Below are 22,948 nucleotides of genomic sequence, written 5' to 3' on the forward strand. Positions count from 1 at the left end.
CGTTCAAGAGAAGAACTCCATTTGCGAAAAAGAAAGGCAAGAAGATTGTGAAAAGATAGCTAGCTAAGATCGATTGTATTTAAATTGTAGTCTTCATTTCTCGATTGTATTTCGACATATGGAAATGATATTTCTTCTGTTCTAGTCCTGATGAATATTTATTTATGTTTATTCTGGTATTTATGTTTATTCTAGTATACCAATTTTTATTTATGTTTATTCTGGTATTGAATTTCTAACTCACAAAAAGTATTGAATTTGTTAATATTTTTTGAACTCATGAATATTTTTAATTTCATGGTCACTTTTTGAATTCATGAATATTTTTTCAAATTTGATGATATTTTTTCATATTCATAAATGTTTTACCAATTCACAAATGAATGCAACTAAAAATCCAAAAAAAAGTTACTAATGGCGCACCAGGAGGAGGTGCGCCATTGCTATCAAGGTACTTATGGCGCACCCCTAGGAGGTGCGCCATTGGTATACCAATTTTTATTCAGGTTTATTCTGGTATTGAATTTCTAACTCACAAAAAGTATTAAATTTGTTAATATTTTTTCAACTCATGAATATTTTTAAATTTCATGGAACTTTTTGAATTCGTGAATATTTTTTTATATTCATAAATGTTTTCTAAAAATTATTATATGCAACTAAAAATCCAAAAAATATTTTCAAATAACAAATTTGATGATATTTTTTCATATTCATAAATATTTTCAAATAACAAATTTGATGATATTTTTTCACATTCATAAATGTTTTCAAATTTGATCGTCATTTTCTAAAAAAATATTAGATGCAACTAAAAATCCAAAAAAAAAAGTTAGTAATGGCGCAGGGGAAGGTGCGCCATTGCTATCACTGTGTTTATGGCGCACCCCTAGATGGTGCGCCATTGCTAACCTTCCCCCCTCTGTATGTATGTGTGTGCTGTCCATCTCGCCAACCGTTCGTCCTTCTCCCAATCTCACATCTCTCTCAGCCGGAGCAGCGCCCGACCCACTGCGCCGACCCACTGCGCCGCCGCCCCATCCACTGCGCCGCCGCCCTCGCCCGTGGGACGCGTCCGCTCCCAATCCGCGTTCCCGCCGCCTCCCTCTCCCCATCCTCCCCTTCCTCCCCCTCCGACCCCACCCCGCTCTCGCCGGAGCAGCGCCGCAGGGCCGACACCAACCTCGTCCTCGCCCGCGCGCGCCGCAACCTCCTCCGCCTCGCTAACCAGGACAAGAGCAAGTGCCAGCAGCAGTTCGACGACTACAAGGAGGTTCGCTTTTGTTTCCCCAATTCCTCTCTAGCCATTTCTTCCCTACCCACGCTGGGGATTAGGGTTTGATGCTTTGGTGCCTTCCCCGAGGAGCAGCAGCGCGTCCACCTCGCCGAGGAGCAGCAGCGCGTCCACCTAGGCCAAGGTGCGGCTCCCCACTTGGGCCATCGAGGTCGCGTACGCCGTCGAGTCCGGCAAGCGCCGCCAACTCCTAGACTGGTCCAAGGCGCCCGCCCCCGCCTCCGTCTGCCCATAGCCCAACCCAGTCCCCTTGTCCCCTCCTGCCAAGGTGCGGCTCCCCCCTCTTCTTGCCTCCTGCTTTCCCCTTCTTCTACTCCAAAATGCTTCTTTTGAGTACATTAGCTGTCAAATTTAGTCTATCTTGAAGCTTGGGAGCTTCTTTAGCAAGTTCACTCTAAAATTGAGTACAAGATCACTAAAAATCTTCTGGAGTGTATGTTCTGCAGTCACTGAATTTTCTCGAGTGCATGTTTACTGAATTTTCTGAAGTGTATGTTCACTGAAAACGTGTTAGGATTTCATGGCCATCCTAGCTAGCTGCTAGGTGGAGAACATGTTAGGTTCTTGCTGTCTGTGGCAAAAGCTGGGGCGATCGAGTAGGAGTAGCTAGCAGTGTTGATGGTGTGTGGTGTAGAGAACCATGCAGATGTCATGGGCAGGCACTCATAGTCTAAATTTCATTGATGTCAAATTTTATTTATGTGTCAAGTTTGAAATCAACTTGACTGAACATCAACTTGTTCTGGTTTAGTGTAGAATCACTTAAGTAGATGGAGTAGTTATTTTTTATACTCTCACTGAAGACTGTGTTGCTAAATCAACATCAAGTTTAGGAACAAGTGTGTTCCTAAATAATCTTCAGTTTCCACTATATTTACTGTCAAGTCTGAAATTTTGATCTTTACTGTCAAGTCTGATTTGTCTCTGAACATTGGTTACAGTAAATTAGTGGTTAACTGGACATCAGGATTAGATCTTAGCTAGTGCTCTTTTCAGACGGCTTGTTCTCAAAATTTGGTACTCCATTAGAGTAACTTAATTCTCAATATTAACCGTTTCAGTTTCTAACAAGTTTCTTCCATGTGTTCTGAATTAAGTACAGTCAATGATCAAGTGATCTCTTCTCCAAGTTGCCTGAAATTGAATCGGTCATTTAGTTAACTTGGATTTTTTTTCTAAAATATGTACATTTAGTCAAGTTTCTTCCATGTGTTCTGAATTAAGTACACTACGGGATCATTTTATTTTACTGTACATTTGCTTGCAACTAGTTTTAGAAGTATTGCTTGTTTTCCAATTTATGCTGTTTTTTGATCTTTTATGCCAATTAAGTGTATTACTTGTGATGATGCTGCTGCTGCTGTACTACTTGTGATGCTGCTGCTGCTGTACTACTTGTGATGCTGCTGCAACTTGTGATTTTGTCAAGTGATGCTGCTGCTACTTGTGATTTTGTCAATTGATGCTGCTGCTACTTGTGATCTTCTGAAATGACCCCTTTCTCCTGAAATGTTGATTAATTTCCGTTTCGGTTGAGAATGGGGCACTCCTAGGTCAAGAAAATTAGCAAAGGTCATGCCCAATTTTCTTGACCTAGAAGGTGCCTGATTCTCAACCGAAACAAAAATTAATCAGCATGTATCTTGACATCAACCAACTTTCTGGACACATCCCTCGATAACTAGGTTATCTTGAGAACTTAGAGGAGTTGTGGCTTTGGAAAGAGGCCTTGGATTAGTTTAGTATTAAAACAAGGTGGATGCATGGCATGGCAATGCTAGCTAGATCAATTGCTTACTTACTAATTAATCAAATGATACGGCCGGGGTATCTTTAGGGGCACCCAGTGAGCTAGTATACTCCACATGACTGGCCAGTATTAAAACAAGTTAATTACACCACCATACGACCGACTAGTCGATTAATTAAGCTACTAATCCCTGTGTTACAAGCTAGAAAATTAGCCTGCAAAGATGAGGTCCTTGAGAACGTGGACTTGGACCTTAGCAACAACACACTAACAGGTTCCATCCCGAAACACCTAGGCAATATCACAAACATCTCTCAATTGTTCCTTGACAATAACCAACTTTTTGGCGACATTCCTCGAGAATTAGGTTATTTGGTCAACTTAGAGATCTTGTTCCTTGACAATAACCAACTTTTTTCCTATTTAGAGTGAACATGGCCCACAACGATGAGGCCGGCGGTTCGGGCAAGGCATTCTGGGAGCTGTCCCAGGAGATGGAGGAAGAACCTCACCGCTATGAGGACGCCGCGGAAGACACCGATCCCGACTACACAACCCCTAGTGGCGTCGGGGATGACACCACTGATGGTGCCGCCGAGGATGCCACCACTGATGATGGCAGCGCACGCACAGAAGGCAGCCAACCGAAGAGGCAACGGAAGGACCGGCGCCCGAACGTGCTCGGCATCGTCAAGGAGGAATTTACTGAAGTGTCCTCCAGTGGGCATCCAATGGCGCCCAAAGAATTAGTCAAGGGGTACGCGGTACAGCTCGGGTGCATTCTCCGGAGCACCGTCTCGATCAACACCGAGAACCTAAGGCATCGTGACCGAGGGAATTTGCGCAACCTCCTCTTCATGAAGCTGCACGAACGATACAAGTTCCCCGGTGACTTCGCAAACACACGCCTCTCAGGGAATAAAGTGAACAGTGCCGCCCTCACGAAGATGAGCACGGCCCTGGCTACTTGGAGAGCCACGGTAAAGAGAAGGATTGAAAAAGGTGATAGTTATGAGAAGATCAAGGAGACAAATCCTTCGATCAGCGAAGCTGACTACCTGGAGTTCAAGATCAAGTGCGAGAGCAACGCAACCGCGGAATCAAGTCAGTGGGGGAAAGATATGCGGGACTTGAACTTAGGGGTCCACAAACTCGGTCCCGGCGGTTACAGAGTGGCGGAACCTATATGGGACAAGGAGGACGCGGAGCGTGCCGAGCAAGGCCTACCGCCCCTCTTCGATAAATACCGTGACAAGCAGACCAGGAACTATGTCAGGGCCCGGTACAAGATTGACCCGGTAACAAAGGAGCTTACCACGGATGCGAAGACCAAGGCGCTTGAGCTTGTTCTGGTAAGCAATACCCCCCCCCCGCGTAATTAGCTCCATATGGTTGCATTCTAATTAATGAAGCCAAGTTTCTAAATGGTTCACGTTCCTTCCGCAGGACACTGAAAGCAGTAGCGCGGGGTCGTCTAAGAGCTCCCCTTGGGACACCACTTTAAATAGGGCGTTGAACGTAATGAAACACAAGGATAAGCTCAGTAAGCCGTCGTCAGCTGGTCGTGTAGCCGGCAAAGGCTTGTCCATGAAATGGTCGGAATACTATACCGCTGGGCGAAAGGAGAGAAAGACCAGCTCGGAAAGCCAGGAGCACGAGGTTCAAGAACTCAAGGCACAAGTGGCGCGGATTCCGGAGATAGTCGAAGAGCAAGTGGGAGACCAACTGGGAGCGACGATCACCGCCATTGTGCCTACCTTGATTGAGGGGCTGTAGGCGTGGATTGCGGGCGGCCAACAGGGGCCGCCCCCGATTCCCAGCTTCACGGGCAGCAACTCGCACAACGCGCCAGCGGAGCCATTGGTGTCTCCGGCGGAGGCAGCATTGGTGTCTCCGGCATCGGCGCCGGCATTGGAGCTTAATGCACCCGGGTGTGGGAAGAATACGCCGGCCGACACCTCAGCAGCAAGCGGCCCCTCCGTCACTTGCACGCCCGCCGTTGGCGGTGCCTCGACATTAGCCGAGCTCGACGCCATCACGGTAACTAAGCCTCTCGGTCGATGACTTCATCTCCTTGCCTTTGACTGGGCATCCCTGACGCCCTACATGTTTTCGCAGGGCGCCGCCGACGTTCCATGCACTCTCTTGCACTTCATGGACGACGAGTTGATCGATGTCACCAAGGCCAGAATCGTTCAACCGGGCAGCCGCGTGTTCCACGGTAATCCGATGCCACCCACCGTGTATAGGGTTCAACTGGTTCGGGTGCTGCGTGGCTTCGACGACTTGTTACCTCTGTATCGACCCCCTGGGGCCGACAAAGATGACGTGATGACCCTCAACGCCTGCATAAGCTGGCCCATGCTTTGGCCGAAGAGCCAGATTCGTTTGGGGGCGGGGGACACCACCCCACAGACAACACCGCCAGTCGTGCCGGCGCCAAGCCATGGCAAGACCGCCGCAACGCTACCACCGTCAGCTGATCCGGACATGCATATAGCATAGGATCCGGACGACGACGACGGTACATTTACCAACGATGACGAATTCTTGGGGCCTCCTTCTCAAGAACCCAACCTTGCAAAAGACGATCGCGATCTAGCTGGTACCGCGGAGAAACCCAATTGCAACAAGCGTCGTCTGGCGTTCAGTTCTCAGGAGATGCCTCCAGCTGCGGCCTTCACCGAGCCTCAGATAGCCGAGGTGCGAAATATTATCAGCCCCAACACACTCAAGAAGGTGGTCTCTGAGTAGAACTCGATCCCATTACAGCAGAAGAAGCAGAAGGGACGGAAAGAAAGAATAACAAGGGTGCGAGCCAGCCAGCACCGAGTATGATCCGTGCTCAGGACGGGCCACCTTCACCTAAGGATATCTCGAGGAGGGTGCATGTGGCGGGTAGGCCGATGCTATCGACTAATCTGCTCAATGCTGCAACCGGTGCTATGCGGAGTCTGCATGACAGTGTTCTTTCTTTGGAGAAGCGGCGTCTCTCCGAGAATGATGTGGCATACCCGGTTTTCGTGGCCAAGGTGCCAGAGGGCAAGGGCTTCGTCGATAGCGCCATCGGGGGTATGATCATCCTGCGGTTTGATGACATCTTTGCTATGTTTAACCTTCATCCGCTGCACTACACCTTCATTCGGCTATTTTCGCTCAGTATGGAGATGCGGATCATTAGAGACAAGACCCCGGACATCGTGATAGTCAACCCCTTCTACATGCGTGCCAAGATCTTGGGCAGCGCTGGGGACCGGCAAGTCACGAGTTCATACCTCGAAGGCGTCATTCTGGCGAACCCAGATAAGGATAACTTCCTCGTGCCTTACTTTCCCGAGTAAGTCATCCCCTCACCGCCCCGTAACATATGATTTCTTAGATTTCGATAGTTCTTTTTTTTCTAACATTCCGTGTTTTGTGCAGTGACACACATTGCACACTCATCCTCTTAAGCCCGAACTATTCCATGGCCACTTATTTCGACTCGGACCGTCAGTCGAAGAAAGACTACACAAATATCAAGAAAGTTCTTGATGATGTTCTCCCCGGCTACGCCAAATCTGGAGGCACCTTCAGGAGGCCAATTTTTAGGTACGGCAAGCACGTGTTCACCCACGTAACGACATTCCCCTGTGTCAAGCAGCCGCCTGGCGGTCAGAAGGATGCCTACTACGCCCTCCATCACATGCGTGCGATCGTACGGGACCATAGTCACCTTCTGCTACCAAATAGTCTCAAAGATTGGGCCTCACGCTTGTCGGTAATCCAGGACGCGGACCTCAGACAAGAATTCTTTCGCATCCAGTCGGAGTTTGCGGAAATCATCCATCAAGATGTCCTTCGTACCTCGGGGCAGTTCTACCTCAAATATCAACCGTCCAACAGTGAAATAGAAACAACGCTACAAATGCAGGCTGACAACAACCGCACATTCATGACCATCACGAAAGACGGCGGCTTCATCCACGCTCCGGTCCCTGAGTCGAGTCGAAAGTAGTGATGCTATGTAGTTCTGAAATATCGATTAGCTCATGTTGTAATTAAACTTTAATGAACTTGTATGTCTCTTTGGTTTGGACAGTCGTTCAACTTATATGTAATCGATGCTATTTATTAGTAGGACCATGGATCGTGCTATTAATGTGTTGCTTTTCTCTTCCGATCCTTTTGTTGCATACTTATATATTGCTTATGTATTGTCTGTGAATTGCTACTAACGTTTTGTTTGTCTAGTGCATACAGATGCCGTCGTATGTCGTGTACAAGGGTAAGGTTCCCGGAGTCTACGACGACTGGGAGGAGTGTCGGAGACAGGTTCACCGTTTCAGCGGTAACAGTTACAAAGGGTACACCAATAGGACGGAGGCGGAAGCTAGATACGTGCGCTATCTAGCGGGAGAGAGGAGGGAGCGGAGGAGAAACCGGATGAAGACCAGTTTCATCGCGATGATGCTCATCGTGACCGCAGCTCTATATACATGGTAGTTTAGATGATCGATATCGACTTTGTAATGTGACGACAAAGTCAGCTAATATATATGATGAACTTTGCTAATGTCTCGAGACCTAAACTTGGCTAATGTTTGAACTTTGTTCGCTATTTCGAATTTGGAAACTAATATGATGAATTCTATTGTGTGATGTTTATATTATGTGCTGTGTAATGTGTATTTTGTAACCCGTGCAAATACCAGATATTTTGTAACCTGTGCAAATATCAGAAAAGCAAAAAAAAACCTAATATTCATAGTAGTGGCGCACCAGGGCTAAATACCAGTGGCGCATTATGGGGCATAGTAATGGCGCATTTGGGGGCATACGTGAAGGTAAATATGGTCCCCTAGGAGGCATAGTAATGGCGCACCGTTGGACATAGTAATGGCGCACTGCCAGGTGCGCCACTATTGTCTGGTATACTAATGGCGCACTGCCAGGTGCGCCATTAGTACTTATTACTAGTGGCGTGATGATAATGGCGCACCTATAGTGCGCTATTAATGGCCAAAATAGGTGTGTCACTAACAGGCCTTTTTCTAGTAGTGCCCCGTCGCCCCACATACCAAATAGCCGGCCGAACGCATCTCGACGACCAGGCAACTCCGACTTTGATGGCAAGTGTCGCAGGAGAAAGTAACACGCGTTGCACCAACATAGCCCGACCTACCCATCACACATAATCGTTGCAGCCGCGTTGCCCGCAACGCTACAACTTCAACTTCAAGCTTATGCACAAGCCAAACAGTCGACGAAGCTTAGGGATGTAAATTTATATTATGTCTAGGGTGAATTGTACTTTTATGAACCTCTATACTAGATATGGGTCCTTTTTCAAAAAAAAATCAAAACCATATATGTCGCATTAAAATAGATATTCATGATGTTTGTTAAATAATAATACATAAGATAATAATAATGAGATCGCTATAATTGCATGAAAATAGATCTTATATTACTCATCATATCTTAATAACTTGGGAATCTTTTTCTTTCTTACAACTAATGTGTATGCTAAAGCTCACATGCACACTTGCTCTTCATGGAAGCAAAGCATCTCCCCAAGAGACTTGGGATCTGCTCTATTCGTACATGCGTGTATAAATTAATATGCATTCCTGCAGCAATCAATACAACATCTCGCACCATCTGTTTTGGTTTTCTTGTCTATCTATATCCACCTGATTGGCAATGAGCCCGCTAAGGGATACTGCGCAAGTTGGAGAGGGCAGTCTGATCCAAAAACAAAGGTAACAATGCGTGCAACTCCCTGCTTCCATTTTCTTACATGTTTTTGCTTTCTTCCCATAGATCGATCGAGTTTTCTCTTTGTCCTCGCACGGTCATATACATACCACCGCACCTGCATGTCTCTCCCATTTCTTTTTCCTTCTTTGGTGTTGGCCTTCGGGGCACTATAAATTTGCCTCCAATGTGGTTAGATCTCAGTCACATATTAAATCTTTTGACCAACATACAATTATCATTATTTTCGTACCTATCTTACTGGTATGTGTAACCTAGATTGTAGACTAAATTGCACTTACATGTTGCTAGAATTGCACTCTCTCAACTTTATCTTAGATTATGTTTTGTTCTATATATATATTACATGCAAAATCCTCAAACAACGGAGAATTAATTAGCAAAATTGTTATACAAATTATCATGTTGGATATACAACATAATAATATCACAACTAGTACGTGTACCAGTAGGCAGCGCAAACAATATAGTTTTTGTGGCCGTTCTTTTATTTGAGTTTGGCTATCGGCAGCTTGCAGGCCGTCCAAGAGCTGTGGAACGAATGGGAGATCCATTGCCTCATACTTGCAAGCTTTGGCCTACAAATATTCCTCTTCTTCGCAGCAGGCATGCGGAGGCACAGTGTGTCCCGCATCCTCAACTCCCTTATATGGTTGGCCTACTTATCGGCTGACTCTGTGGCCATTTTTGTTCTCGGACATCTCGCTGTCCATGCAAGCAGCTCACACCCTCTTCTTATCTTTTGGGCGCCGTTCCTGCTCCTCCACCTAGGAGGGCCGGACACTATCACTGCCTTCTCCGTGCAAGACAATGAGTTGTGGCAACGCCACCTACTAGGATTGGTCACCCAAGCATCAGTGGCCGGCTATGTAATCTCCATATCGTCTTGGCAAGACAACCGGCTTCTTGCTGCCACGGTGCTCATGCTCTTGTGTGGGGTTTTCAAGTACATAGGGCGGACCCTTTGCCTTTACACATCTAGACCAAAGTTCCTCAAGTATGCTATGGTGCCTAATTTGGATAGATATGTACGCGGTGTGTATTATATACCAGGTATTTCGGGGAGGAGATCTTTTGAGGATATACTGAGGCGAAGAGTGCATGATATGATTCTTAATGATGTCGACGTGAAGCTACCACCCGCTTCCCCTTTCTCAAGTATACTATTGGATACTCCACTCAATGATATGGCTACAGTTGAAGGTGCAGCTATCATACCAGATTTGCTCAATGTGCTCAAGTCTAGTGCAGACCGCTCCAGGGCCTACATTTATGTCAGCAGAGTGCTCGTTCGTGTTTATGAACGCATCTACACCAAGGATGTGCTTCAATTTGGGTGGATTTATGATTTCAAAACAGTAATGTCCCAAGATTCCGAGGGCAGAATAATAAGCCTAGTGCAACTTCACATTGTATCATTTCTCTTGCTCTTCCCTCTTATTTCGGCCTTGATAACATTGGAGCTATTTATGCTTGCCGAAAAGATCCAGCTCTATAGCCATACCGATGTCAGAGTCTCCTACATATTACTCATAGGAGCCATAATCCTTGAGGTGGCATCCCTCTTCATGTCCATTCTTTCCTGCTATGCATCGAGTGAAGCGCCAACATCTTGCCCACCACCCCCCTCTGTGGTCTTGCATGTAGCCAACTATATTCACCCCACAGGCCTACATAGAAAGCACTGGTCCAAAATGCTTGCACAACATAACATGTTTGAATGTTACACCAGACAAAAATCTACGAGCATCATGTCAGTTGTATCACAGTGGATTGGTGAGACATTTACAAGAATTGCCATCAGTAAAGATCTTGAGGAGTTTGTCCTAGGAAAACTATTAGACTTGGGAACTGGGGAGCAAGGAGGCTGGAACTTTGCTAGCTTTCGTGGACAGCTAGCGCTTCAGAGCTGGACCACTATGCACACAATCATTGACACTGCTGATCTACCAACAAGTGTGCTGATCTGGCACATTGCAACGGAGATATGCTACTTTGGAGAAGAAAGCAACACCACTAGTCATCAAGTTCAGGTGATGATAAGGGTGGGCAGAGAACTATCAAACTATATCATGTATCTCGTCTTCACGTGCAGTGTAATGCTTACAGGCAGCTCCAAGCTCGTATATGTTAACACTCATAAGGAAATCAATAATGTTCTTGGAGGAAATGGTAATCTAGCTATTAAAGAAGCTATTAGGACAATGATTCGACGTATCGGAGAAAGGGGACCACCAGTCAATCAAGTTTCTTTTATTGATCATACCGACGTTCTTGCTGACTACAACAACCAATTGGGAACTCAAGTGCAACTTCTGAAAGACAATATAAAGGCTCTTGATTCACCGGTTTTGCCTCGTGCACGTATAGTGGCTTGTCATCTGACCGACATGCCCGAAGATGACCGATGGAAACTCATTGCGGAGGTATGGCTGGAGATGCTATTCTACATCGCGCCTCGATGCGGGGGTGCTTTCCATGCCAAACATCTCAGTACTGGCGGGGAGTTTGTCACGCATGTCCTCCAACTCATGCGTTTGTTAGGCCCTTTTCTACCACCACCGAATGCTTAGCTTTGTACCTTTACCATTTTTAGACGCTTGAGTGCCATAAACCTTGTATCTTTATTGTTTTCATTCATTGGTTATTCTGCATTTGTTTGCAAATATTCGCTTGTTATGTACTCCCTCCTTAAAGAAATATAGTGATCTGAACGCTCTATATTCCTTCACAGAGGGACTATATTTTATTGAAATCTTTAGTTTAACATGGATTTGTTATGAATACTCACTTGTTGTGAATTCAAATGCATGACATCTATTTCTGTGCTATGCTTTATGCACTTTATCCCTTCAACTTGTCTACTACTCCTATTCCATACTACTCCCTTCGTCCCGAAAAGCTTGTCTTAAATTTGTCTAGATACAGATGTATCTAACACTAAAACATGTCTAGATATAACAACTTTTTTTCCGGCATGAAGGTATTTCACCAATTGCCAAACATTCCAAAAAGGTTGTGTTCAATTTTCTAACACTATGCCGGTTACTATCCCATCGCTTAGTTCAACAAAACCACATCTGAATCATTCCAACTGTCAAAGAGGACGTTACAATTCTCCCCTGGTTTTTACCATGCATGAACTGCAAGACACACATTCTTGTAAACCCGCTTTCGGCACCAGAAAACGCATGTCCCTCTTCTCATCTCAGAGCAAAAAAAAAAAGCCAGCCTTAAGCCCGGACGCTGACAGGCGGGGCCCATATGCAGAGACAGCACAGCTAGACCAACGGGCCGCCATTAACCGCTCTCTTTCTTCATCAACACCACTCCCCTCCATAAACCCTAGCCCGCCGCCGCCGCCTGCCGTCCACCGCGCCATGGAGGCCACCCTCAAGCGCAAGGCCGCGGAAGCCCCCGCCGACGGGCCCGACCCCCCGCTCAAGGCGCCGCGCGCGGACGCCGCCGAGCGCGTCGCCTGCCTGCACGACGTCTCCTACCCCGAGGGCTACGACGCGTCCGCCTCCGGCCCGCGCGTCGTCGCCGGCGGCGGCGAGGGCGCCGCCCCGGCCAAGACGTTCCCCTTCCCGCTCGACCCCTTCCAGTCCGAGGCCATCCGCTGCCTCGACAACGGCGAGTCCGTCATGGTGAGCAGCAAATCCAATCCCCGCGCCTCCCCCCATCATCCCAACCACGCCGCTCTTGGCCTAGCTTCTCCTATTAGTTAAATTTCACTGTAAAAATCTAGTCTTTACTTGCTTCCGCCTGCTGGACTGGGCAATTTGTCCTGCCGCCAAGTTTTCCCCACAGGAAATTTACTAGTTGCTCTGCCTCTCATGCGTGTTTCATTCACCAGGTTTCGGCGCACACGTCGGCGGGGAAGACGGTGGTGGCGCTGTACGCGATAGCCATGTCCCTGCGCAACCAGCAGCGGGTCATCTACACGTCGCCCATCAAGGCCCTCAGCAACCAGAAGTACAGGGAGTTCAAGGAGGAGTTCTCCGACGTCGGCCTCATGACCGGGGACGTCACCATCGAGCCAAACGCATCTTGCTTGGTACCGGATCGATCGCCAACCACATTGAGTTTTGTACTCTCCCTCTGTGCATATGCCTGTTTGGTGCTTAAAGCGCGCGCGTGTGTGTGTGCTCTGAAATGCAGGTCATGACCACGGAGATTTGGCGCAGCATGCAGTACAAGGGGTCCGAGGTGATGAGGGAAGTCGCCTGGGTTATCTTCGATGAGGTGCATTACATGCGTGACAGGGAGAGGGGAGTGGTGTGGGAGGAGAGTATTGTGATGGCCCCCAAAAACTCGCGGTTCGTGTTCCTCTCGGCAACTGTACCTAATGCCAAGGAATTTGCTGATTGGGTTGCCAAGGTTTGTCAGCATGTCCTTCCGGTTTTCTGTTGTCACCTTGACATCATAGTTCATAAGAGATCATAAAAAAGTTCTCTGCTCAATAAATTTAAGGGACATGCACACAAGTATCATTCTGTTGATGCACACATAAATATCTGTTTGCCGCAATGCATTTGATGTTGTACATGGTCAACCATTCATCTATATTTTCAGCATATGTGTGTTCTGCATAATTAAGGTAGTACGATTTTTGTTTCTCAGGTACATAAGCAACCTTGTCATATAGTATACACCGACTACCGACCTACACCTCTCCAGCACTATGTATTTCCTGCTGGAGGTGATGGCTTATACCTGGTCGTTGATGAAAATGGCAAGTTCAGAGAGGACAGCTTTCAGAAATCTCTGAATGTCCTTGCCCCTGCTACTGGCAGTGACAAGAAGAGGGAAAACGGGAAGCGGCAAAAGGGCCTTGTCTCGGCAGGCAAAACTAATGAAGAAAGCGACATATTCAAGATGGTGAAAATGATAATTCAGCGTCAATATGACCCTGTAATACTTTTCAGCTTTAGCAAAAGGGAGTGTGAATTTCTTGCCATGCAGGTAAGTTCTTTTCTACTCCCTCCGTTCCTAAATATAAGTCTTTGTAAATATTCAACTATGGACTACATACGGAGCAAAATGAGTGAATCTACACTCTAAAATGCATCTATATACATCTGTATGTCGTTCATAGTGAAATCTCTCCAAAGACATATATTTAGGAACGGAGGGAGTAGTTTCTAGATTGACCGTCGCTTTGCAGGATATAAATATTCTGTGTCTCAAGGAAGTAAATGCCTAAGTTGATTTGATTGTCCTGCTTGTGTTCTAGATGGCCAAGATGGACTTGAATGGGGATGATGAGAAAGTGAACATTGAAACCATTTTTTGGAGTGCCATGGATTTGCTTTCAGATGATGATAAAAAGCTTCCCCAGGTTTCAAATATGCTTCCTTTATTGAAACGTGGCATTGGAGTACATCATTCTGGCCTGCTGCCCATTTTAAAGGAAGTGATTGAGATACTTTTCCAAGAGGGCCTCATCAAGGTTAGCAAATGTTACTGATCTCATGGTTTCTTGGCCTACCACTGTTTCCTTGCCTCCAAACTAGCATATATATATAGAAGTGTGATAGTGTACCAATACTCACCCTAGTGGCCTATTACTTTGTCTTTGGAGGAATACAATTATTAGCTTCTTTCTTGAGCTAAAACTGCGTGCCTTAGAAGCTGAGGTTATAGTTCTTTGTTTTAGTCTTCCACACCAAAGGAACAGATGATGGATTTAGGTCATTAGGATAGTTGCTGTTGTATTGCAGTTTCGTAGTGAACATGGAGTATTTTTCTTGAGTTTGCAATGTATAAAAATGTGTATGTTAGATTTTTTTGTAACCCTACTCTTATATGAATAATAGCACCGTAAAACTTGATTGAAAGAAAGTGAGAGGTCTAAATCTTGCCAAGTATTTACTGATCTTATTCTGTGTCATGACTTATGAACTGATGATTTGGGAGTATTTATTTTATTTGAATCGTAAGTGATAATTGTATTTTGTGACTAATAATTTCTTGCTGATACTGAAATCTGCTGTTGTAGTGTCTGTTTGCCACAGAGACATTCAGTATTGGATTGAACATGCCTGCAAAGACTGTTGTGTTTACCAATGTACGTAAGTTTGACGGAGATCGATTCAGATGGTTATCAAGTGGAGAGTACATCCAGATGAGCGGCCGTGCTGGTCGTCGAGGTATTGATCAGCGTGGTATCTGCATATTGATGGTAGATGAGAAAATGGAACCCTCAACTGCCAAAATGATGCTGAAAGGAGGTGCTGATAGTTTGAACAGGTCTATATCATGTATTCTTTGCTCCTTCTCCTATCTAGAACAATAACATACATACATTCCAGCTGAATAGTGTGAATGGAAAGACCATCTGGAGGAGAACCGAGACTCGGATTTGATGTTTCACTTGGTTTGCACTATGCTTAAAAATGTTGTTCGCCATATCTATTGTGATAACTGGGTAGTTTCGTCGATTCATGCTATATCACTTCATTGCATCTTGGAATCTTGAGTTAGCATCGCTTAAGTTTTCAGTTACTATTTCTGTATTTCTTATGTTTCCTCCAGTTGCTTAAATGCACATTTTTCTTCTATTTCTCTCTCTCTCTGATATTATTATCGTCTTGATTAGTGCCTTTCATTTGAGCTACAACATGTTGTTGAATCAACTGCGCTCTGAGGATGGTGATCCAGAAAAGCTTCTTCGGCATTCATTCTACCAATTTCAAGCAGATAGAGCTCTCCCTGATCTCGAGGTTTGTTAAAATGTTCTAATTATTTCCTTTCTTTGAATAAACTTCTAACATTTGGAGTCTGCCTCTTGTCCTTTTTGCCCATGATCCTGTTAGTCAGCTTTGGGCATACATGCATGTTCTTTGAATCTCATGGATACTCGTGTAAGGTTGCTGTAATATATATTTTTTAGTATAATTATTTCTAGGGGTATTCCCCACTGTTTCCATTAAGATGTTCCTGCCACAACAATGTTTTATTACCTGCGTTTTGCCATTTATTATGATATGGTTGCATGTTTACAAAGAAGTTTTTTCAGAATGGTACCCGAACTGTGTCGGTTGTGTTCATGAGTGTTCACACATGCATACGTGCAGTAAACCCTTACGTTGGATGTGTCAAGATGATGCTAGCTAGCCTGTATATACCAGTTAGAATAGCAGTTAATGTTGGTAAACTGGCTGGTGTCACCTACCATAGCAGTGCCTTTTGGTCTACATCAAAAACCCCAGCTACTAAAGCATTTCTGCAAGGAACTTATCCTGACATTCCTCTGTTTGAATTTTGTGCAGAAGCAAGTCAGGGAACTGGAAATAGAAAGAAGTTCCATGGTTATTGAAGACGAGGAGAGCGTGAAGGACTACTATGATCTCTTACAGCAGTACAGAACTTTAAAGAAGGATGTCCGTGATATTGTACTTTCGCCAAAATATGTTCTGCCTTTCTTGCAATCTGGAAGGCTTGTTCGTGTTCAATACAGTACAGATGAGTCCACCTTCTCCATTGACGAAAATGTGTCGTGGGGAATTATAATAAATTTTGAAAAGGTGAAAACCAATGCTGAAGGTAACATACATACACTCTTCTCTGTTAGTTTTGCTATTTTATTCATGGGGTTCACTCTTCAGTTATGACCATTCAGCTGTGACCATAATTTTGCAACTTTTTTCCAGTCAGTTAGCAATGTAAAGATCGCACAGCTTCATTTTATAGAATTGACCTGCCATTGCCAAGTCAAGAGTAATCTAATCTCCCCTTATAGGAAACTATATGGCATTCCCTTTGTAGAAGATCTCAAGCTTGTATGAGCTTGGTGGCTAATTAGCCAGTTACACACTGCAGCCATCATGGCAGCAATCTCTGTGTGAATGGTCAGTAAGCTCACCTACATTAACCCGTTTTGTTGTGTCAATTGAAGGAATGACTCCTTCACGGGTTTCCTTCTTTGATCCATCAACTCACATAATCGCTTAAGGTTGTTTGTTTCAGACTAACACATGTCGTTCTCGTTCCTACCCTCTTATGTTTTAATTCATGAAACAGTTGCCTTACAATGTGATCCTAACTCTGACGTTTTATGGTCATTGCTTTACAACATTTAATAGGGTGGAGGTAGTGTCTGTAGCTATTTTGACTCTGCTGACTTCTGGTTTTTGTTCTTACAGAAAGAAGGCCCGAGGATTGTGATTACACTGTTGATGTCCTCACAAGATGTTCTGTAATCAAGGACATAAGTGGAAAGAAGACAATGAAGGTTATTCCTCTCAAATCCCGTGGAGAACCAGTTGTTATTTCGTTGCCACTTTCTCAGGTAATTTACTTCTCCCATTTCACCAGTTAACCTGTCATGTTCCACTTCTAACCATATTTTATCACATTTCAAAGCTGTTTGTTTTCTTACTCTAATCCTAAATTGAACTAAATAAACAGATTGATGGACTAAGTAGCGTTCGGATGTACATACCCAAGGATCTTTTGCCTGTAGAAGCTCGAGAAAACACATTGAGGAAAGTTGACGAAGTGCTTTCAAGGTTTGCTAAAGATGGGGTTCCTCTCTTGGATCCAGAAGAAGATATGGAAGTAAGAATATATTGTGCATAATTGCCAGGCTTCCTCTTCTCATTTTCAATTCTAATGATTTTGTTCCTTTCAGGTAAAATCTAGCTCCTACCGGAAAGCTGCCAGAAGAATAGAAGCTCTTGAGAGCTTATTTGAGAAGCATGACATCCGTAATGCTCCCCATATCCAACAGAAGCTGAAGCTCTTGCATGCTAAGCAAGAAATAAAAGCCAAAATAAAGTCCATAAAGAAAACAATGCGGGCCTCGACTGCTCTAGCCTTTAAGGACGAGCTCAAGGCACGAAAACGAGTTCTTCGTAGGCTGGGGTAATGCATCCTCTGACACCCAAATTTTATTTGTCTTTGGTTTGCTTGCATCTCGGAAAATTGCAAAATGAACTTTCATGTTACCGTGGGTGAACTAGGCAATAACATTCCCATGTTTGTGACAAAAATCCTTGCTGTTGTGTCCTGCAGATGTTGGATTCTTAGGAAGTACAGTAGTATTCTTTGAGAAAATATTTGCAGAACAAATTTCTTTCTGCTTGGGCACCTGATGAAAACAAGGACAAAACTCAACTATTCTGCTAGAACAATCGTTGACTATTAGAGTTAAATACTAACCTCATTGTTTGAAAATTAGAGATGTATCTTCCTTTATAAAGTGCAATTTGGTTGTATTGAGATTATATGAAAGTTCATGCTATTTGTTTTTTGCATGAATAGAAAGTACTGTCTGCTGTGTCTACCTTCATTTTCTTGTTTTTCATAAACCTTATTGGGGTGTCTTGTTGATTTCAGATATATCACCAGTGAGGATGTAGTTGAAATAAAGGGCAAAGTGGCATGTGAGATCAGCTCAGCCGACGAACTGACATTGACCGAGCTTATGTTCAGTGGCACTTTGAAAGATGCTACTGTGGAGCAGATGGTGGCTCTGCTCTCTTGCTTTGTCTGGCAGGAGAAGCTTCAGGATGCCCCAAAGCCAAGGGAGGAGCTCGACCTGCTCTTCTACCAGTTGCAAGAGACGGCACGACGGGTCGCGAACCTCCAGCTTGAATGCAAGGTACTAAATAATGCTAGTACCAGAAAATCATAACTTGTGCTGTTTTGATGCTTCAGAATTGCATCCCAATTGCTGAAACTTGTTTTTGTTATGGCCCTGCTGATGACAGATCCAGATCGATGTTGAGAGTTTTGTGAACTCCTTCCGCCCCGACGTGATGGAGGCCGTGTACTCGTGGGCCAGAGGGTCCAAGTTCCACCAGATCATGGAGATGACACAGGTGTTCGAGGGCAGCCTGATCAGGGCCATCAGGCGGCTGGAGGAGGTCCTGCAGCAGCTGATCCTGGCATCCCAGTCGATCGGTGAGACCCAGCTCGAAGCCAAGCTCGAGGAGGCGGTCAGCAAGATTAAGAGGGACATCGTGTTCGCCGCGTCCCTGTACTTGTGACACCTCCTGCGTGGTTTGGTTCCATGACAGGAGCTCATGCGCGGGGATAGAGAGGTTACATTGTCTGCTGTTCTTGTCCAGCGCCATCGACATGGACACGGTCGGGCTCCCTTGACTGGTTTGCTGTAACACGGAGCGGCATGTTGTCGCCATGGCGGGGGATACAATTTTGTAGGTTGTAGAAGCAGTAAGTCGTGATTGAATTGATTAGGGTTTTGGTCCAAGGACTCAAACTTGTACCCTTTTTCTTCTTCCCTGTACACAGAAACAGAGAATTGGACTAGAGATGTACCTGAATTGATATGCAGTGAATTTTGAATGTCTGATAGTATTTTTCTTGCGATGTAACTGAATTCATGCCAATTCAAATGAATGTGTTTGTGTTGCTTGTCATGAGCCATCTGTTTGTGATCAATCTGAACAAGGAAATACAATCATACACCATCCATTTTATTTATGACCAATGAGAAAATGGCTCCCACACAAATGAAGACAAGTTTGTCTCCCCACACAACAAATCACAAACGGAGTTTCAAAGAACAAATTACAAATGGCACGGAAATAACACCCAACAGACTGGTAGTAGTAGTTTTAAAAACAAGAAAACGGAGTGCTGCTATGTACAAAGAAGAGAGAGCATTCTCCTGGGAGCACATGGTTGGTTGAATCTTATCTTTGTTTCATTTATTTGCTACCAATTCTCCTGCACAATCTTGGCCTTTTCGAATATGAACTTGCCTTCCTTGTACTTCTGGGACTCCTCGTAGGCCCTCTCGTACTTCCACCCGAGCACCTCGCGGCAGTCACGGCAGTGGATGTCGGCGACGGTGTGGAGCCCCGTCATGAGCTGCCGGTCCTCCTTGGCCCCCGTGGTGACGTTCATGGCGTGGGAGAAGAGGAACGCGCGGCCATTCCTCCCCTAGAACAACAGCCGAAAGAACAGAGGTATTAGTATTTATCCTCGAAACACAATTAAAATTGAGATAGACATATCAAGGCCTCGACATCAGATGGCAATATCATCTCTGGTTATCTGAAACTCTGCCATGTAAGTATAGAAACACAAATGGTAGCTAAACTCTGATCGTTGGACCTCTCCACTGCAGTTGATGAACCTATTTAAACTCCCTACAACCAGTCCAACATATATACATTACTGGTCCATCTAATTCCTTTTTACTGATTAAGCTGTGTCTGTCCAATCTTGACCCCCCCCCTGACGCAGGGCCCAAAGTAAGACAGTAAGGAGGAGAAGCAAACTAATTAATTATCCTTGTTCTTCTTCTTCACCTGGAAGGCCTTGGAGATGATATCGTCGTGGAGGCAGACGTGGTTGCGGCAGTGGCAGCAGCTGTACACGCGCGGGCCGACCAATTCCGCCATCTATCTATCTCCTTCCTGCATACGACCAATCCGATTCAACCGAATTAGGAATCTAAGTAGTCCACAGCAGCAGAATGCAGCGGGATGACCAAACACTAACATATAATAGGACTAATAACCATTGGTTGTTATCTGAAACGAAAATCCAAACATCATTGCAACTAGTTCTCTGAATCTGACCGCCAAACACTTTATATGTGCAGTCTGTTGATGATTCCAATTGAGCTGGGCAGCTGGCAGTTAATGATCATCAGAAGATGAGTGTAACCTATGACTGAATAGCTATCATCGCCGTCTTCTTTGCCCTCATGATGATGGTTGTGAGGCAAACAGATGATGCAAAAAAGTAGCGCTGGTAAGGGATTATATACATGTAACAAACAATCCCAGAGGCTGTTTTTCTTTCTGTAACATGTCTGTTTTGTGCATGGACTAGTGAGAATCAGTGGTGGTGACCAACTGAAGAACCCCCCCGATTGAAAGAGGCGGGGAAAGCATACCTCGCTTGCTCCCTGACCAAGAGTCCCGGTGCTTCTTGCTCCTTGGGCACTCGGCGCAGTTGGGCGGCGGCGTGCACGACAAGGGGCGGCGGGAAGCAGCCGGCGGCGGTTGGCAGTCCAAGGAAGGGGAATCGGGAGGAAGACCTAGATTGCTTGCTTGCTAGAACCAAATCGCCATGGGAGTCTCTGTCCGTCCGTCCGTCCGTCCGTCGATTTGGGGGAAAGGAGAAGAGAGACTTTTTTGTTCTTTTCTCTCCCTACTAGACTAGAAGAGACGTGAGAGGCTGAGAGCACTGTGCGCATCGCTGCATTATTGGGCTGGCCCAGAATGCTGGGTCAGTAGTAAAAATAACCAGTTCTAAAAAATATATTATTCCTCCGTCTCGAATTACTTATCACGGAAATGAATGCATCTAGACGTATTTTAATTTTTACATACATCCATTTTTATTCATTCATGCAACAAGTAATTCAGCACGGAGGGAGATCAGCGAAAGTGAAAATAGATACATTATTAGTTCCGAAAGCCATTTCAAATAAAATAAAATACAAGACTTTGTTCATCTGAAATAACGAGCACATAGTCTACGATGAGGGGTACAATACCATTCAAAGGCTCCTCGAACCAGTAAATAAAATCTAGCCAACTTAGCAAGCTCATATGCAACCTTATTTGCTTCTCTAAAACATTGTTCAAAACATCCGTACACCTTTAGAATTTTCGATTACCTCCTACAATGAATTTGCCTTTATTGTCTCTTAGGACAACACCAACCGTGCCCATAAAAACGTCATGATGAAAAGAAGCATCCGCATTAAGTTTTACAAAATCCCACCCACCAAAGAAAAAAACCCGACCCCCTCTTTTCATTGTAGCCTTAGGAGAGAAAACTGTGCCGATAAACATGTCATGAACGAGCGAACCATAGTTTGTCGTTAGAGGACGTATCCCCATAGAAATCTGGTTACATCTTGATTTTTCTCCTTAAGGGTACTGAAAAATGTCAGTAGTCTTCGTAGGGTGGAGAATGTGACCGAATATTTTAGATGGGATCACATACGAGGAATTTACCCAAGTAGAGGCCCTCATGGTTGAGGTAATACCCTACTCCTGTTTTCGCTTTGATTGATTATTGAAAAATGCCTTGTGTGAGGGGGTTACAATACGAGTCGATTTGTTGCAACCGAGACAGTGACTCAATATTAGATGATTCCGACTACCCCCTAGCCTTGCCTTATAAGAGGGGATGAGGTCAAGATTTTTTTTTCCGAAAATATGTTTTTAGGGCAAATCTAAACATAAAGAAAAATGAAAGAGAAAAATTGGGACATGAGGGACACTTGGGACCGAAGCAAAAAAATAAAATAAATGAAAGTTGTAAAATGAGCCACGCTAGTCGTGTTTATGGGCCAGTCCATGTGCTAGCGCCATGGTCTTTAAGACCTATCAACTAATTGAGGGGCGCTTCTTCGGGAGCCTCCCCAAGGGTCATTTGTGGTGGGCTGAGAGCGCGCCATTTGACGCTTTTGGCGCGCTCTCAGCCGCCGCCACATGTCGCTCTTGGGCGTCCCCTTCGGATTTTTTTCGCACGCATTTTCGGCTTTTCAAATGTTTCTTTTTTGTTTTTCACCGTCTTTCTCTGCTTTTCAAAGAAAAAATTGATCTTTTTGCGCGAAAAAACGTCTTTTATTTGCTTCCACGAGAGGCACGGCCGTGCCTTTTGGAAACAAAAAAGTGCGTTCTTCTTTTTTTTTCTTCCGTGAGAGGCACGGCTGTACCTCTTGAAAACAAAAAAAATGTTTCTATTTTTTTTGCGTCCGTGAGAGGTACGGCCATGCCCCTCGAAAAACGGCTTTCGGAATGGGAAAAAAGTGCTCCTGGTTCAGTTTTTTCGTCCGTTTTCTTTTTAAAAAAATGTTCGTCAAAACCTATCAACCCGTGATCTAGTTTTAAAAATCTCAACGCGAGGAATCCAAAAAAAGGTTCGAGATTTGGACGCACGGTTTAAAAGATAAAGAGTTTGGAATAAACAGATCTACTACAAAAGGGAAAACTTGAAGATTTGGACGTACGGTTTACAAGTGGCGTACATGCAGCGTGCCACTTGTCGCAACCTAGGAAATGTGAAAGTGATCTTTAGAAGGAGTGCTCCTCAATTAGTTAGTTCGAACCTGATCTGATCTGGTTAGGGTATTGGCAGATGTTTTTTAGACTTGGACCGACGAAGTAGAATCCAAGGAAGATGAATGGTCAGTATGATTTTGA

General features: G+C 44.8%; 3 protein-coding genes across 3 annotated transcripts; 2 read left to right on the forward strand and 1 right to left on the reverse strand.

The window, feature by feature from the left end:
* Window positions 1-8,680: 8,680 nt before the first annotated feature.
* On the forward strand, window positions 8,681-11,377 carry LOC123166810 (uncharacterized). Its single transcript, XM_044584610.1, has 2 exons — window positions 8,681-8,788; window positions 9,316-11,377. The coding sequence occupies exons 1-2, from the start codon at window positions 8,730-8,732 to the stop codon at window positions 11,375-11,377; spliced, it is 2,121 nt and encodes a 706-aa protein (XP_044440545.1). The 5' UTR covers window positions 8,681-8,729.
* A 738-nt stretch (window positions 11,378-12,115) lies between these two features.
* On the forward strand, window positions 12,116-19,118 carry LOC123169955 (DExH-box ATP-dependent RNA helicase DExH9). The gene is made up of 13 exons (XM_044587806.1): window positions 12,116-12,451; window positions 12,661-12,861; window positions 12,966-13,184; window positions 13,428-13,769; window positions 14,041-14,256; window positions 14,806-15,056; window positions 15,406-15,529; window positions 16,079-16,352; window positions 16,952-17,097; window positions 17,217-17,366; window positions 17,440-17,672; window positions 18,147-18,411; window positions 18,521-19,118. Exons 1-13 carry the CDS (start codon window positions 12,185-12,187, stop codon window positions 18,797-18,799), a joined length of 2,967 nt encoding a protein of 988 aa, XP_044443741.1. The 5' UTR covers window positions 12,116-12,184; the 3' UTR covers window positions 18,800-19,118.
* Window positions 19,119-19,228: 110 nt separating this feature from the next.
* On the reverse strand, window positions 19,229-20,963 carry LOC123169956 (protein yippee-like At4g27745). The gene is made up of 3 exons (XM_044587807.1): window positions 20,683-20,963; window positions 20,090-20,197; window positions 19,229-19,718 (listed from the first exon to the last, which is right to left on the reverse strand). The coding sequence occupies exons 2-3, from the start codon at window positions 20,180-20,182 to the stop codon at window positions 19,491-19,493; spliced, it is 321 nt and encodes a 106-aa protein (XP_044443742.1). The 5' UTR covers window positions 20,183-20,197; window positions 20,683-20,963; the 3' UTR covers window positions 19,229-19,490.
* Window positions 20,964-22,948: the final 1,985 nt, after the last annotated feature.

This window comes from Triticum aestivum, chromosome 7D (genome assembly GCF_018294505.1).
Source record: "Triticum aestivum cultivar Chinese Spring chromosome 7D, IWGSC CS RefSeq v2.1, whole genome shotgun sequence".
In the NCBI taxonomy this organism is placed as follows: domain Eukaryota; kingdom Viridiplantae; phylum Streptophyta; class Magnoliopsida; order Poales; family Poaceae; genus Triticum; species Triticum aestivum.